General features: G+C 38.8%; 1 protein-coding gene across 1 annotated transcript; it reads left to right on the top strand.

Moving 5' to 3' along the window:
• Nucleotides 1-6,483: 6,483 nt before the first annotated feature.
• On the top strand, nt 6,484-10,227 carry LOC125211937 (putative late blight resistance protein homolog R1A-3). Its single transcript, XM_048111908.2, has 2 exons — nt 6,484-9,168; nt 9,977-10,227. Exon 1 carries the CDS (start codon nt 6,528-6,530, stop codon nt 9,120-9,122), a length of 2,595 nt encoding a protein of 864 aa, XP_047967865.1. The 5' UTR covers nt 6,484-6,527; the 3' UTR covers nt 9,123-9,168; nt 9,977-10,227.
• The last annotated feature ends 2,138 nt before the right edge of the window (nt 10,228-12,365 follow it).

Here is a 12,365-nt window from a genome sequence, read left to right on the forward strand (position 1 = left end):
CCTATTGTTAGCTAGAGAGAGAAAGGAATAGAGAGAGAAGTAAAAGTAAGCTAAAGCGTGTTATTTTAACCGTCGGCAGCGTGTCTGCGGAGGGATGGACGGCGGCGATGACAAGAAGAGGAAACGAGCTATGGATAGTGTTATGGATGAAAAAAGGATATAGATAGTGTTATGAAAAAAACAAAAAACAAAGTGTAGGAGGGAGGGAAGAAGAATATAGTTTTGAAATAATATTGTATTATAAAATTTTATATCCCACGCAGTGCAAATAGTTTAAAATAATATCAGATTGAAAAGGTGATATGGAATGGACAAAAATGTCCATCTCACTTCTGGAGGCATTTTTGGGAGAAAACAATGCAAAAAGACTGCCAATGAAATAAACTCTTAGTTCCATAGACTATTGGCAATATAAATCCATAGTCCAAGATTGTTTTTGTGGTTCACTTTTATAGTAATAATGAACGGGATTTCTACTCGTGGATAGATTAAAATGAAAAAATGGAAATCCTATTCGCGGACGGAGTAAGTTTAAGTAAGACAATATCGCCAAAAAATTTTAGTGTTAAAATTGGGACAAAATATCCGGATTTTATATTTATTTAAAACTGTTGTGTTCCAATTGTACAGAGAAGTTCCACATCGGGGTCAATCAGCAATATTGTTAAGCAATGCCTTGTTCTCAAGACTGGTGGAGAGCGGATTCATGTTACACACTGTTTTCTATTGTTTCATATATTCATTCAAGTGTATTTCATAGAGAGGAGAATACACGCCTAAATAGTCTGAGAATCATGTACATATGGTATGATTTACCCTAGCTATAAATCAGGAAGAGATAATTTACAATTAATGTGAGATCATTCTAATTTAGTTCCTAATCTTGGTGTATCTTCCGTGATATCTTCCAACACTCCCCCTCAAGTTAAACAATGGGATCACCCATTTTTAACTTGCCCAATACTTCATGGAAGCTTCTTGAATCCACAGCCTTCGTAAGAATATCTGCTAACTGGTCTTTTGAACGAACAAATGGAAGGTCCACAATTCTAGCTTCTATATTCTCCTTGATGAAGTGGCGGTCTACTTCAACATGCTTCGTTCGATCATGTTGCACGGGATTTTCAGATATGCTTATTGCTGCCTTGTTGTCACAAAAGAGCTTGCATGGCTCCTTTGACATCAAGCCTTCTGTCATCAACTTCTTCAGCCATAGGATCTCTGTCAATCCACTTTTGATTCCACGAAACTCTGCTTCTGCACTTGATAGAGCTACTACCTTTTGCTTTTTACTTCGCCAAGTCACGAGATTTCCACCCACAAAGGTAAGATATCCTGCAGTCGATCTTCGATCATTTGGGTTCCCTGCCCAGTCCGCATCTGTGAACCCATGCACTTCTAAGTTCCCATGGTTTTCAAACAAAACTCCATGTCCCGGAGTCCCCTTCAAGTAACGCACAATTCTCAAAGCCGCTTCCCAGTGATCGACTTGAGGCTTATGCATAAACTGACTAACTATTCCCACTGCATAGGCAATATCTGGTCTAGTATGGGATAAATAGATAAGCTTACCCACCAGACGTTGATATCTCGTTTGGTGCGTGAGTTCGGCTCCTTCATCTAGTCGAAGACCATGGTTCTGCATCATTGGAGTCTCTGCAGGCTTGCAATCTAGCATCCCTGTTTCGGCCAAAAGATCCAAAACATACTTCCGTTGGCTTATAAATATCCCTTTCTTGGATCGCATCACTTCAATGCCCAGAAAATACTTTAAGAGACCCAAATCCTTCATCTCAAATTCAGAAAAAAGATTCTTCCTTAGCTGGCTTATCTCCTCCTCGTCATCTCCAGTAAGGATCATATCATCCACATAGATAATGAGACACGTGATCTTCCCTTCTTTCTTCTTGAGAAACAGAGTATGATCTGAATTACTCTGTTGGTATCCATATTTCTTCATTACTTCAGTAAACCTCCCAAACCATGCCCTCGGAGATTGTTTCAAACCATAAAGAGTCCTTCTCAGCTTACACACCTCTCCCGCCTTGAATTCCCCATCAAATCCTGGTGGAACTTCCATATAGATTGGTTTAATGAGTTCGCCATGTAGAAAGGCATTAGTCACGTCAAACTGATGTAGCGGCCAGTTCTTTGTTGCGGCAATAGAGAAAAGCACACGTATAGTACTCATTTTGGCCACTGGTGAGAAGGTCTCTGAATAATCGACTCCATAGGTTTGAGTATAGCCCTTTGCCACTAACCTCGCCTTGTAGCGCTCAATTGAACCGTCTGGCTTCCTCTTGATCGTGAATACCCAACGGCATCCTACTAGTCTAGACCCCTCGGGTCTCAGACACACTTCCCACGTTCTGCTTTTCATTAGTGCCTTCATTTCTACGAGCATTGCTTCCCTCCAATGTTTGATTTTCATTGATTCTTCCGCAGTTCTGGGAATTTCCTCTTCATCATATAGAGCTGCTGTGAAGGCCCTTGCCATCTCCGTCAAATTTGCTTTAGCCAGATTCGCCACCGAATATCTACTCTTCTTCGAGATACGTTCTGGGCTGTACCTCTTGGGTGGGACGCCCCTTGTGGTTCGATAAGGGAGTATGTACTATCCTGTATCTCCATCAATCGCAGCAGTCTCTACCGGTTCCAGTTCTGTCACAGAGTCATTAGGAATATTCGTACTATTGACTCCAGGTTCAGTAATTACCTCAGATATCACTGGAGGAGGACTATCGGGAGAAGGCGAGTGAGGAGGCTCCGCTGTTGACAAGACAGGCTCTGCGGCAGTACTAACTGTCTCTGTTGGTTCCGCGGCAGAGTTGCTTGGTGGTGACACAAACCAACTTAGAGGTCCACTCGTCCTATCAATAGTTCTACTCTCCCCCTGACCACTAAGGTTGGTGTAGTAATACTCACACTCAAGAAAGTTGCAATTCATAGTGGTTATTATCTTCTTAGAGGATGGATCAAAGCACCTATACCCCTTTTGGTTGATTCCATACCCCAAAAAAACACATTTTATGGCGCAAGCGGAAAATTTGGTTCTTTCGTGTTTTGGAACATGGACATACACGGAACACCCAAAAATTTTAAGTGGTAAGGTAAGTGGTTCAGGTATTTTGGCTAGGGAAGATAAAAGTTGTAAAGGAGTTTTCATGTTTAAAATTTTTGTTGGTAGACGGTTAACTAAATACACAGATGTAGCAACAGTCTCAGGCCATAAAAATTTTGGAACATTAGAATCAAAAAACAAGGCACGAGTAATTTCCAAAATGATCCTATTTTTCCTTTCAGCTACTCCATTTTGTTCGGGGGTATATGGGCAAGAGGTTTGGTGAACTAACCCTTTATCCACGAAAAAATTTGACATTTCCCGATTTACAAACTCCCTCCCGTTGTCTGACCTAAGAATTTTAATGGTTATCTGAAATTGAGTTTGAACCTGTTTGTAAAAAAGGACAAATTTTTCGTACACCTCAGATTTGTTTTTCAAAAAATATACCCACGTCATTCTCGAACAATCATCCACAAACAATAAAAAATATTTAAAACCATGATCACCAGTAACGGGTGCAGGACCCCAGACATCAGCATGTACCAAAGAAAAAAGACTCTTAACTCGAGTTTCAGATGATTTAAACGATTGTCTGTGGCTCTTGGCCAAAACACAAGATTCGCAATCAAAGTTCTTAAAATGAGAAAACTTAGGAAAAAGTAATTTAAAATAACCATGAGATGGGTGACCATAACGTCTATGCCACAACCAAGCTTCTCGAGTCGCAGATCCGTGAGCCAGCATTGCGGCACTCCCTTGGTGAGCCATCTCGTCAACATAGTAGAGGCCTTGACGCTCAGTGCCACGCCCAATTATCCTCCTCGTCCTGATATCCTGTAATACACAGAAATTAGGATGCATTAGTAGCGTACAATTTAATTCCTTCGTCACGTGACTAATAGACATCAACTTGTGAGATAATTTGGGAACATAGAGACAATTCGACAATTTTAGCGTGGGAGAAATCTCAATTGTTCCACTACCCTCTACTGATGTTAATTCCCCATCTGCAGTCTGTATTTGACTTTTCATATTTTTCCACAAAAATCCAAAAAATCCCTCCTATCATGAGTCATAGTATCAGTCGCCCCACAATCAAAAATCCACCCTCTATCTTTTTCACTCGGCTTACATTCTACATTACATGCAATAGGCAATTTGTGCAAGATTTCAAATCTATTGGGGCTGAGAAATGCATTATCACATAATATGGGGTCATTTTTCGAAATACTCAAACTATGGGGGTCAGATTGTGAGACATGGGGTTCAATATGTAACTTTTTCAAAAAAGAGGGGCTGGCAGGAAAATTATAAATTGGGCTAGGGTTTCTCAAACCCAGCCCATTACCTCCTGGGAAAATCCCGCCGCCGCTCTCTTCTCCTCCGACGCGTCCGGCGAAGGCTGCCTGCCCGACTTCTTCGCCTCGCCTGCCGCCGCCGCCGCGTGGAGTTTCTCTGTCGGCGCCTCTCCCACGGGAATTGAACTCTGTTCCACCGGCTTCCTCCACTCCGATGGCCAATCGTGCCTTCCCCTTTTGAGTTTCATCCCACCATTCTGGGAATCCCACTAATTTGAAGCAGGTTTCCTTGGTATGTTTATTCATCCCGCAATGAGAGCACCACAACTTGGTTTTGTCTGGCTTGTTGGCTCCACCGCGGCGGTTGTTGGTGGCGGCGGGGTGTTGGGTCTGCTGGCGGGGCGGCGCCGGTTGGGATGAGGTTCGCTGGTTTCGGGCTCCGAATCCGAAGCCCACTCCTCCTGACGGCGCTTCTCTAGTCGACGCTCCAGTCGGGTTCGCCGGCGACATGATTTTCTGTCGTATAGCCTCCCGTTTTACCCAGCCATATGCGACGTCCACTGGAGGTGTCGGGCTATCTTTGAGGATATCCCTTCTGACTCCTTCGTATTGAGAATTCAATCCGGCCAAAAATTTGTATAATCTGCGTGTATTGATGATTTCTCGATACTGACACACTCCTTTGTCGCAGCAGGTGATGGTTTTGTTCTGGCATCTATCGATCTCCACCCATACTCCGTGCAGGGTTCTCCAGTACGTTTCCAGATCCATGTCCCCTTGGACAATTCGACTGACCTTCTCCTCTAGGTCGTATATCAGATATGCATCCGACGTACTTTGATACGTCACAGCCAAGCTATCCCAAATCGCCTTCGCACTTTGGTGATGTGCGAAATCTCCGACGAGGTTGATCTCCATATTATCAACGATCCAGGAAAAGACCACCAAATCGGTCTCTTCCCACTCCAGATACTCCTTATCTGTTGGGTCTGGGGGCGCCGGCACTCCCGTGATGTGCCTCGATGCCCGTCTGCATCCAATGGCAACTCGCATAAGCCGAGCCCATAATGGATAATTTCTCCCATTTAGTTTGAATGCTACCGTCACATTCTTGTTGGTTTTGAGTCTGATATCGCCGGGTTTAACATCATCTTCATCCCCTGACATTTTGCAGGTTCGGTTGTCCGTCGCCTTCTGGTCGGGACAAGGTATTGGCGATGATGAACTATTTTCTGAGCCTCTGAATCTCCTGCTCTGAAGCCATGTTTTCTATTGTTTCATATATTCATTCAAGTGTATTTCATAGAGAGGAGAATACACGCCTAAATAGGCTGAGAATCATGTACATATGGTATGATTTACCCTAGCTATAAATCAGGAAGAGATAATTTACAATTAATGTGAGATCATTCTAATTTAGTTCCTAATCTTGGTGTATCTTCCGTGATATCTCCAACACACACCAACCATAAAACGGTGCTTCCCCTTAATCCTGAAACCAAAGCATTTTCTGCATTCAATATCGTTGTTGCCACGCGCGAGGTCGACTTGTTCGGCCTGCCATTCACGGTCACTTTTTGATTTTTAGTGATGCGGATAAAAAGATCAAATTGTACTAGTATCATTTTCTTTTGCCCCAGGAATTTTGTAGTGGTTTCTCTTTTTGGGCAAATTGGAGACAACTATGTATTGGTGCCACATTGAGAATTTGTAACTTTATATATTCCCTTAGTTCTTTAATATGTATTCCCTCGGTTAGTGAATAAAAGTTCCATTTTTCCATTTTAGTCTATTTACGAATAGGAGTCCCGGTTCACTTTTACCATAAATGGTTATAGAGTCCTACCTTTCACTAACTCATTTCACTCACATTTCATTTAAAATTAATATATACATGTGGAACTCATATTCCACTAACTTTTATTCACTCACTTTTCTTAACTTGTGCCGCTCGTAAATGGAACTTCTAATGGCGGAAGGAGGGAGTATATGGAAAAGTAAAAAAAGTAGAAAAAGCATTCAACATTATCTGTATCCAACTTATATCGATATCAATGGTGCACATGATTCTTCTACTATGTGTTTAATTTTATGCTATAAAAGTTGCAATTCTCATTTGGGGAATCATATTGGTTGTGTTCTTTAATTTCCTTCAAAGAGTTATCATGGCAGCTTATGGTGCTCTGGTTTCTCTTACGCATATTATAGACACCCTTCACAAACACCCTTCCCCTCCCATTTCAATCCCCAAACCACAACTTCATTCTCTTACTCAAAATGTCACCTTCTTGCAAGAGTTTCTTGATACTTATATTTCCCCTTTTGCCAATAGCCATGAAGCTGATCCATTAGAGCGTAGCATTGCTAACGCAGTTTATGCAGCTGAGGATATTATTGAAGCCCAAATTGTGGTTCAAATTGATAAACGATCCACTTCTGTTGAAGATGACAGCTTTTACACTAATCTACAAAAAGTGATAGAAGAAATGGATCTGATCACGAAAGAGGTGCAAAAGATTGCAGTCGAACCTCAGCAGCAGAAAAAGCCTGTTGCTCCCTTGACGAGGTCGTATTCCACCGAAAACGTGATGGTGGGATCTGAACAAGTGTTTCTTGAAGTTTTGGATGAGCTCACTCGGGATCAACTCAACCGCCAAATCATCCCCATCACGGGGATGGGCGGAATTGGTAAGACCACTCTTGCCAAAAGTTTATTTGAGAATGGACTTGTTAAGGAGAGTTTTGATATTCGTGCTTGGACTACAATTTCTCAAACTTATAATTTTAGAGAAACACTTAGACAAGTTTATATTCAAGCAAGTGGGGATGAAAATTTGACCCATCTGGATGACAATCAATTGGGAGAAAAATTATATAAGTTTTTATATGGCAGAAGGTATCTCGTAATAATGGATGATATGTGGAGTGTGGATGTGTGGGAGAAGATAAAAATTTTCTTTCCTGATTGTGAAAATGGGAGTAGAATAATTATAACAACTAGGATGTCAAACTTGAGCGCTCAATTGAATGAGTCTCATAGAGTTGATATGGAGTTTCTGGATGAGGCTAGTAGTTGGGATTTGTTTTCTAAGATTGTGTTTGGGAAAGAGAGCTGTCCTATTGAGTTTGAGAATATTGGCAAGAATATTGTAGCAAATTGTAAAGGTCTTCCTTTATCAATTGTTACGATTGGAGGACTTTTGGCAAAATCTGAGCATACGAGAGCATATTGGGAGCGTGTCGATCAAAATTTGAATTCAATTGTTAATAGTAGTAATGATGATTTGTGCTTGAGAATATTGAGGATGAGCTATATCTATTTGCCAAACTATTTGAAGCCAAGTTTTTTGTATTTGTCTATATTTGAGGAAGATTGTAGTATCCGTGTATCGACGCTTGAAAGGCTATGGGTGTCTGAAGGATTTTTGAAACCGAGGAGTGGAAAATGTTTGGAAACAATTGCGCAAGAGTACTTTAAGGAGTTGGTTGATAGAAATCTCATTTTAGTTGATGAGTTGGGGTCTATTGGAAATGTTACGTATTGTAAAATCCATGATTTGTTGAGAGACATGTGTTTGAAAGAAGCTGAAAAGGAAGGGTTTCATTATGTCATAAGAGATGATCCTCCATCTAATAATTCCGAACGCCGGGTTGTTTTTCCACCTAAAGCCTCAAAATTGTTAAAAAGTGAAGTTTTGGGATCTTTTTCACATGCTCGTTCCATAATAAGTGATTGTCACATTAAAGATGATTGTGATGTAGAAGTTCGACTACCTCACACTCTTAGATTGCTGAGGATATTGAAAGCACTTAACGAAGATACTGTGAGTGGTGCTTATTTCCTAGAAAATGTGTTTGAATTGGTGAACTCTCGGTATCTTGCTATTGGTGTTCTTAAGCCCAAATTCCCGTCTTCGATCGAGCTACTTTGGAATCTTCACACATTGATTATTTATTGTGAGGATTATCTTATCGTGCCGACTGAAATTTGGAAAATGCATCCACTTCGACATCTCGAGTTCAAGGAAGCCGAGGTGATTCTCCCGGTTCCTCCTAGAGGCGGCAATAACGTTGTTATCATGGAGAATTTGCAAACACTCAAAGGGGTGAAGAATTTGATTTTGGATGAGGAGGTGGTTAAAAGAATTCCTAATGTGAAGGTATTGCATATAAGCTACCATGGGAAACAAATGGAGGAAGAAAAGTGTCTAAGATATCTTCAATGTTTGAGTAAATTGGAAAACTTGCGGTGCTCCACCGAAGATGGAAGTGGTGAGTGGTGGCAGTGGATTAGGTTCCCACATTCACTCAAGAAGTTGACTGTTAATGCATCTGATGATGAGGAGTTGGAGGGCTTATTGGAAAAAGTCGGTTCGTTGCCTCTTCTTGAGAAGTTTGTATTACGTAATGGTTTCTTCAAAACAGGCATGTGGGAAACAATTGAAGGCCAATTTCCAAGCCTCAAGTTTCTAACTTTGGCCAATTGTGATGGTCTAGAAGATTGGATTGTCACACATAACTCTCTCTTTCCACTTCTCCAACAACTTCATCTTTCTAGTTTATATGAATTGAAAGAGATCCCATCACAAGTTGGAGATATAGCAATGCTGAAATCAATTTATTTGAGATTTTGCAGTATGAATAAATCACTTATGGTGTCAGCTAAAAAGATAGTAGAAGAACGAGAGGATTCATATGGAGACCAACTAGACCTTCATGTTGTAGATGATGTTAGGAATATAGAAGAAACCCAAATTTGAAGTCAGAGTTGATATCGCTGAAGCACTGAAGCGTTGGCATACTGCGGTAATGTGAAAATTAGACTACTATGTTCTTAATATTCCTCTCTGTCCCATTGTTTAGTCGTATTTTCTATATTATCAAATTATTTTTGGCAAAATCCTATTCTCTTGATCTTTCTTTATTCCCTTCCATTTTTTTCTCACTACTTATCTACTTTATTCATTCTCCTTCTCTATTTTCACTTTACTCTACGCTTAAAAAAAAGGTCTCAAATATTTTTTACAAAACAAAAAAGTAATAACTATTTCATTGTCCCAACGAGTTGAGTATTCTTTAAGTTGTTCCCCTCTAATTGAGAGTATTTTTCTTTATGAAAAAATTAACATATTTAATTTCTCTTTGATTTTCTACTATTTCATTCCATCTTCTACTTTATTTAACTTTAACTTATTTATTTAATTATTTTATTTTCTTTATACTAAAATCACTAAACTAACACTTCCTTAAATTCCGTATAAAAAATACTCCCTCCGTCCCACGTTACTTGAGTCACTTCTTTTTCATACTCATTTTGAAAAAATAATAATAAATAGTTAAAGTGGAGATAAAGTAAAGTAAGAAAGAGAATAATATATTTAAGACTCTTAACTATATTATTCTCTTTCTTACTTTACTTTATCTCCACTTTAACTATTTATTATTATTTTTTCAAAACGAGTGTGAAAAAGAAGTGACTCAAGTAACGTGGGACGGAGGGAGTACTTTAATTAGAGTAAGACGAAGAGTATTATATACTAAAACTCAAAAAAAAAAAGAATTAAATGGGAGATGTTTGAAATTGAGTTGGTTGTACTTGTACCAAATTCTGCAGGCAAGACTTAAAGAAGGGTGAGCCTCAAGAACTGAAGGCCAATTCCAGATCACCAAGTTTCTAGAGCTGTGTTGGTGTAATTGTTTAGAAGATTGGATTGTCTCATACAATACCCAAGTACTATGAAAAAGTGTGAGCTTGTATTGTTTGATTAATGTCTTTTGTTCTACTTTAAGACCAGCAAGTACAAGTATTTTAGTTTCTATTTATATTTTTCTATTCTATAAAAATACTCCCTCCGTTTCTTTATAGTTGAGTTATTTTTCCATTTCAAGATGTTTCTTTATAGTTGAGTCATTTCCATATATGGTAACTTTTTACTCTTTCTTACTTTATTCTCTCTATCTTTTCTCATCTTACTTTTTTATCTATTTATTTAACACACCCAACATTCATTTATAAACCTCCGTACCGAAAAGTTCCGCCTCAATTATGAAGAAACGGAGAGAGTACTACCGCAACTATTGATGCAAAGTAGAGGTATCTTAGAATTTCCTTTAACCGAAAATGCTTTTATCAAATGACATTTGTAATTCCCATTACTTTAGCATAAAACAAGATTATAGGTGTGAATATTATAGTTTATGCCTTTCAACAATAAAGTGTAAAGAGCCAACCATCTACATATCTTAGCTAATCGAAAATAACGCTCGTTTCACGTTATCTTTGACATTGAAATAACTAAGGTGTTTGTTAGAAGATCAACACTAGTTCTCCCACTAACCTATTGATTGGAGGAGAGATATCTTACTCCCTCCGTTTCGTTAAAGATGATCCACTTTTCTTTTTGACTTGTCCCAATCAGGATGACCTATTACTAAAAATGAAAACTCTTTTATCTCTAATTTATTCCATCTCTTTTTACTCACTCCACCTATCACACAAAATAAAAGTGCATAAAAACCCGTGCTCCTCAAGGAAGAGGTCACTTCCTTGGAACGGAGGGAGTACTAATTAAGCTGAACTCTATTGTCAAATAACTAAGGTTCATACAACTATAGATTCGTTAGTTTCTTTTCGTCTCCTTCGAATATAAGATTGGTTGTTTGTTTTCATAAGATGTAAAGTCTACGAATGTATTTTTGTACATCCTAAGATTGGCCATACATTCGATATCACTAACACCTGCCAACCGATCCATGTGTTTTATCAAATCAGGGGTGTAAGAGTGTCCACAATAGTGGAAGAGCCGTGCTCATGAACTCAAAGGAGACTCTTAATGTCGGGCGGAGGGAGTACTAAAAATGTAAACTTTGGGATTGACGGTCCTGTGTTTATGTTGGTGAATGACAGAGGCGTAGGTCCTGCGCTAAGTAGTACTCCCTCCGTCCCGCTTAAGATGACACGTTTTCCTTTTTAGTTTGTCCCAATTAAGATGACACATTTCCTTTTTTGGTAACTTTCTCTCTTCAATTAATACACTCAACCACTTTTTCTCACTCCTATTAAAATATTCATCTATCTCCATCTCTCTACTTTAATACCTACACCCACCTTCTCTCTCTCCAATTAAACACTTTAACCAATAACTCCTAAAATCCCGTGCCGGCTAAGCAATATGTCATCTTAGCCGGGACGGAGGGAGTACTTGTCATGACATGTTTTTGTTCATTTTCTCATTGTTTTAGCATAATTACTGGTGAGTTTCTTGTGGCTAGGTCCTTACCTTATCACTAATGTATTGTTGGAGAAACAAATTGTTTTGATCTGCCTAAACCTAATACTATTTCTCACCTTGAAATAGAGAAGACAAGGGAGTTCTTCCTTTGTTGCCTATTAAAGATATTAGTATTAGAAATTATATTCGGAGCTAATAAGTGGAGTAATAACTACAGAGCTAGTTTACAAGAGTTTGGTTTACCGATTTTAACTTAGCCATACTTACCTTTCTAAGTACTCCATATATGTATCAATTCTTTAGTCACTATAATTAGACTTGCTAATTTGTCCAAATTGTTATTGGAATATCAGAATATATTGACTATCTTCATGAACTAACTGTTTGAGTTGTTGAGTGGATGGTGAATTAAATAGATGCAGCATGATGTTACAGCCCGAACTTCGGTGTACTTAATTAATCATAGAAGAGATACTTGAGCAGTATCTTTTAAACGGAATGTATTAACTTAGGACTCGTTTGATAAAAAAGATGGGATATGAGAAGATATGTAAAATAAGATAAGAAATACGGGCTTCATGTCAAGATATGCAAAGATATGATTTTTTTCCGTTATTGTTTGATAGAAAATAAATTAAATAACATGGCTTAACTTGACAAATTGGTGAGATACATAAACAAGGTTAATGTTATAATTTTGGTAAGATTAGATAGGGTCATGGTCTTATACTGGGCTTTGAGTTAAGCTTAACTATAATATCAAACAATAAG

Source organism: Salvia hispanica, chromosome 2 (genome assembly GCF_029641045.1).
Source record: "Salvia hispanica isolate PSC_SH4W2 chromosome 2, Shi_PSC_v1, whole genome shotgun sequence".
Taxonomy (NCBI): domain Eukaryota; kingdom Viridiplantae; phylum Streptophyta; class Magnoliopsida; order Lamiales; family Lamiaceae; genus Salvia; species Salvia hispanica.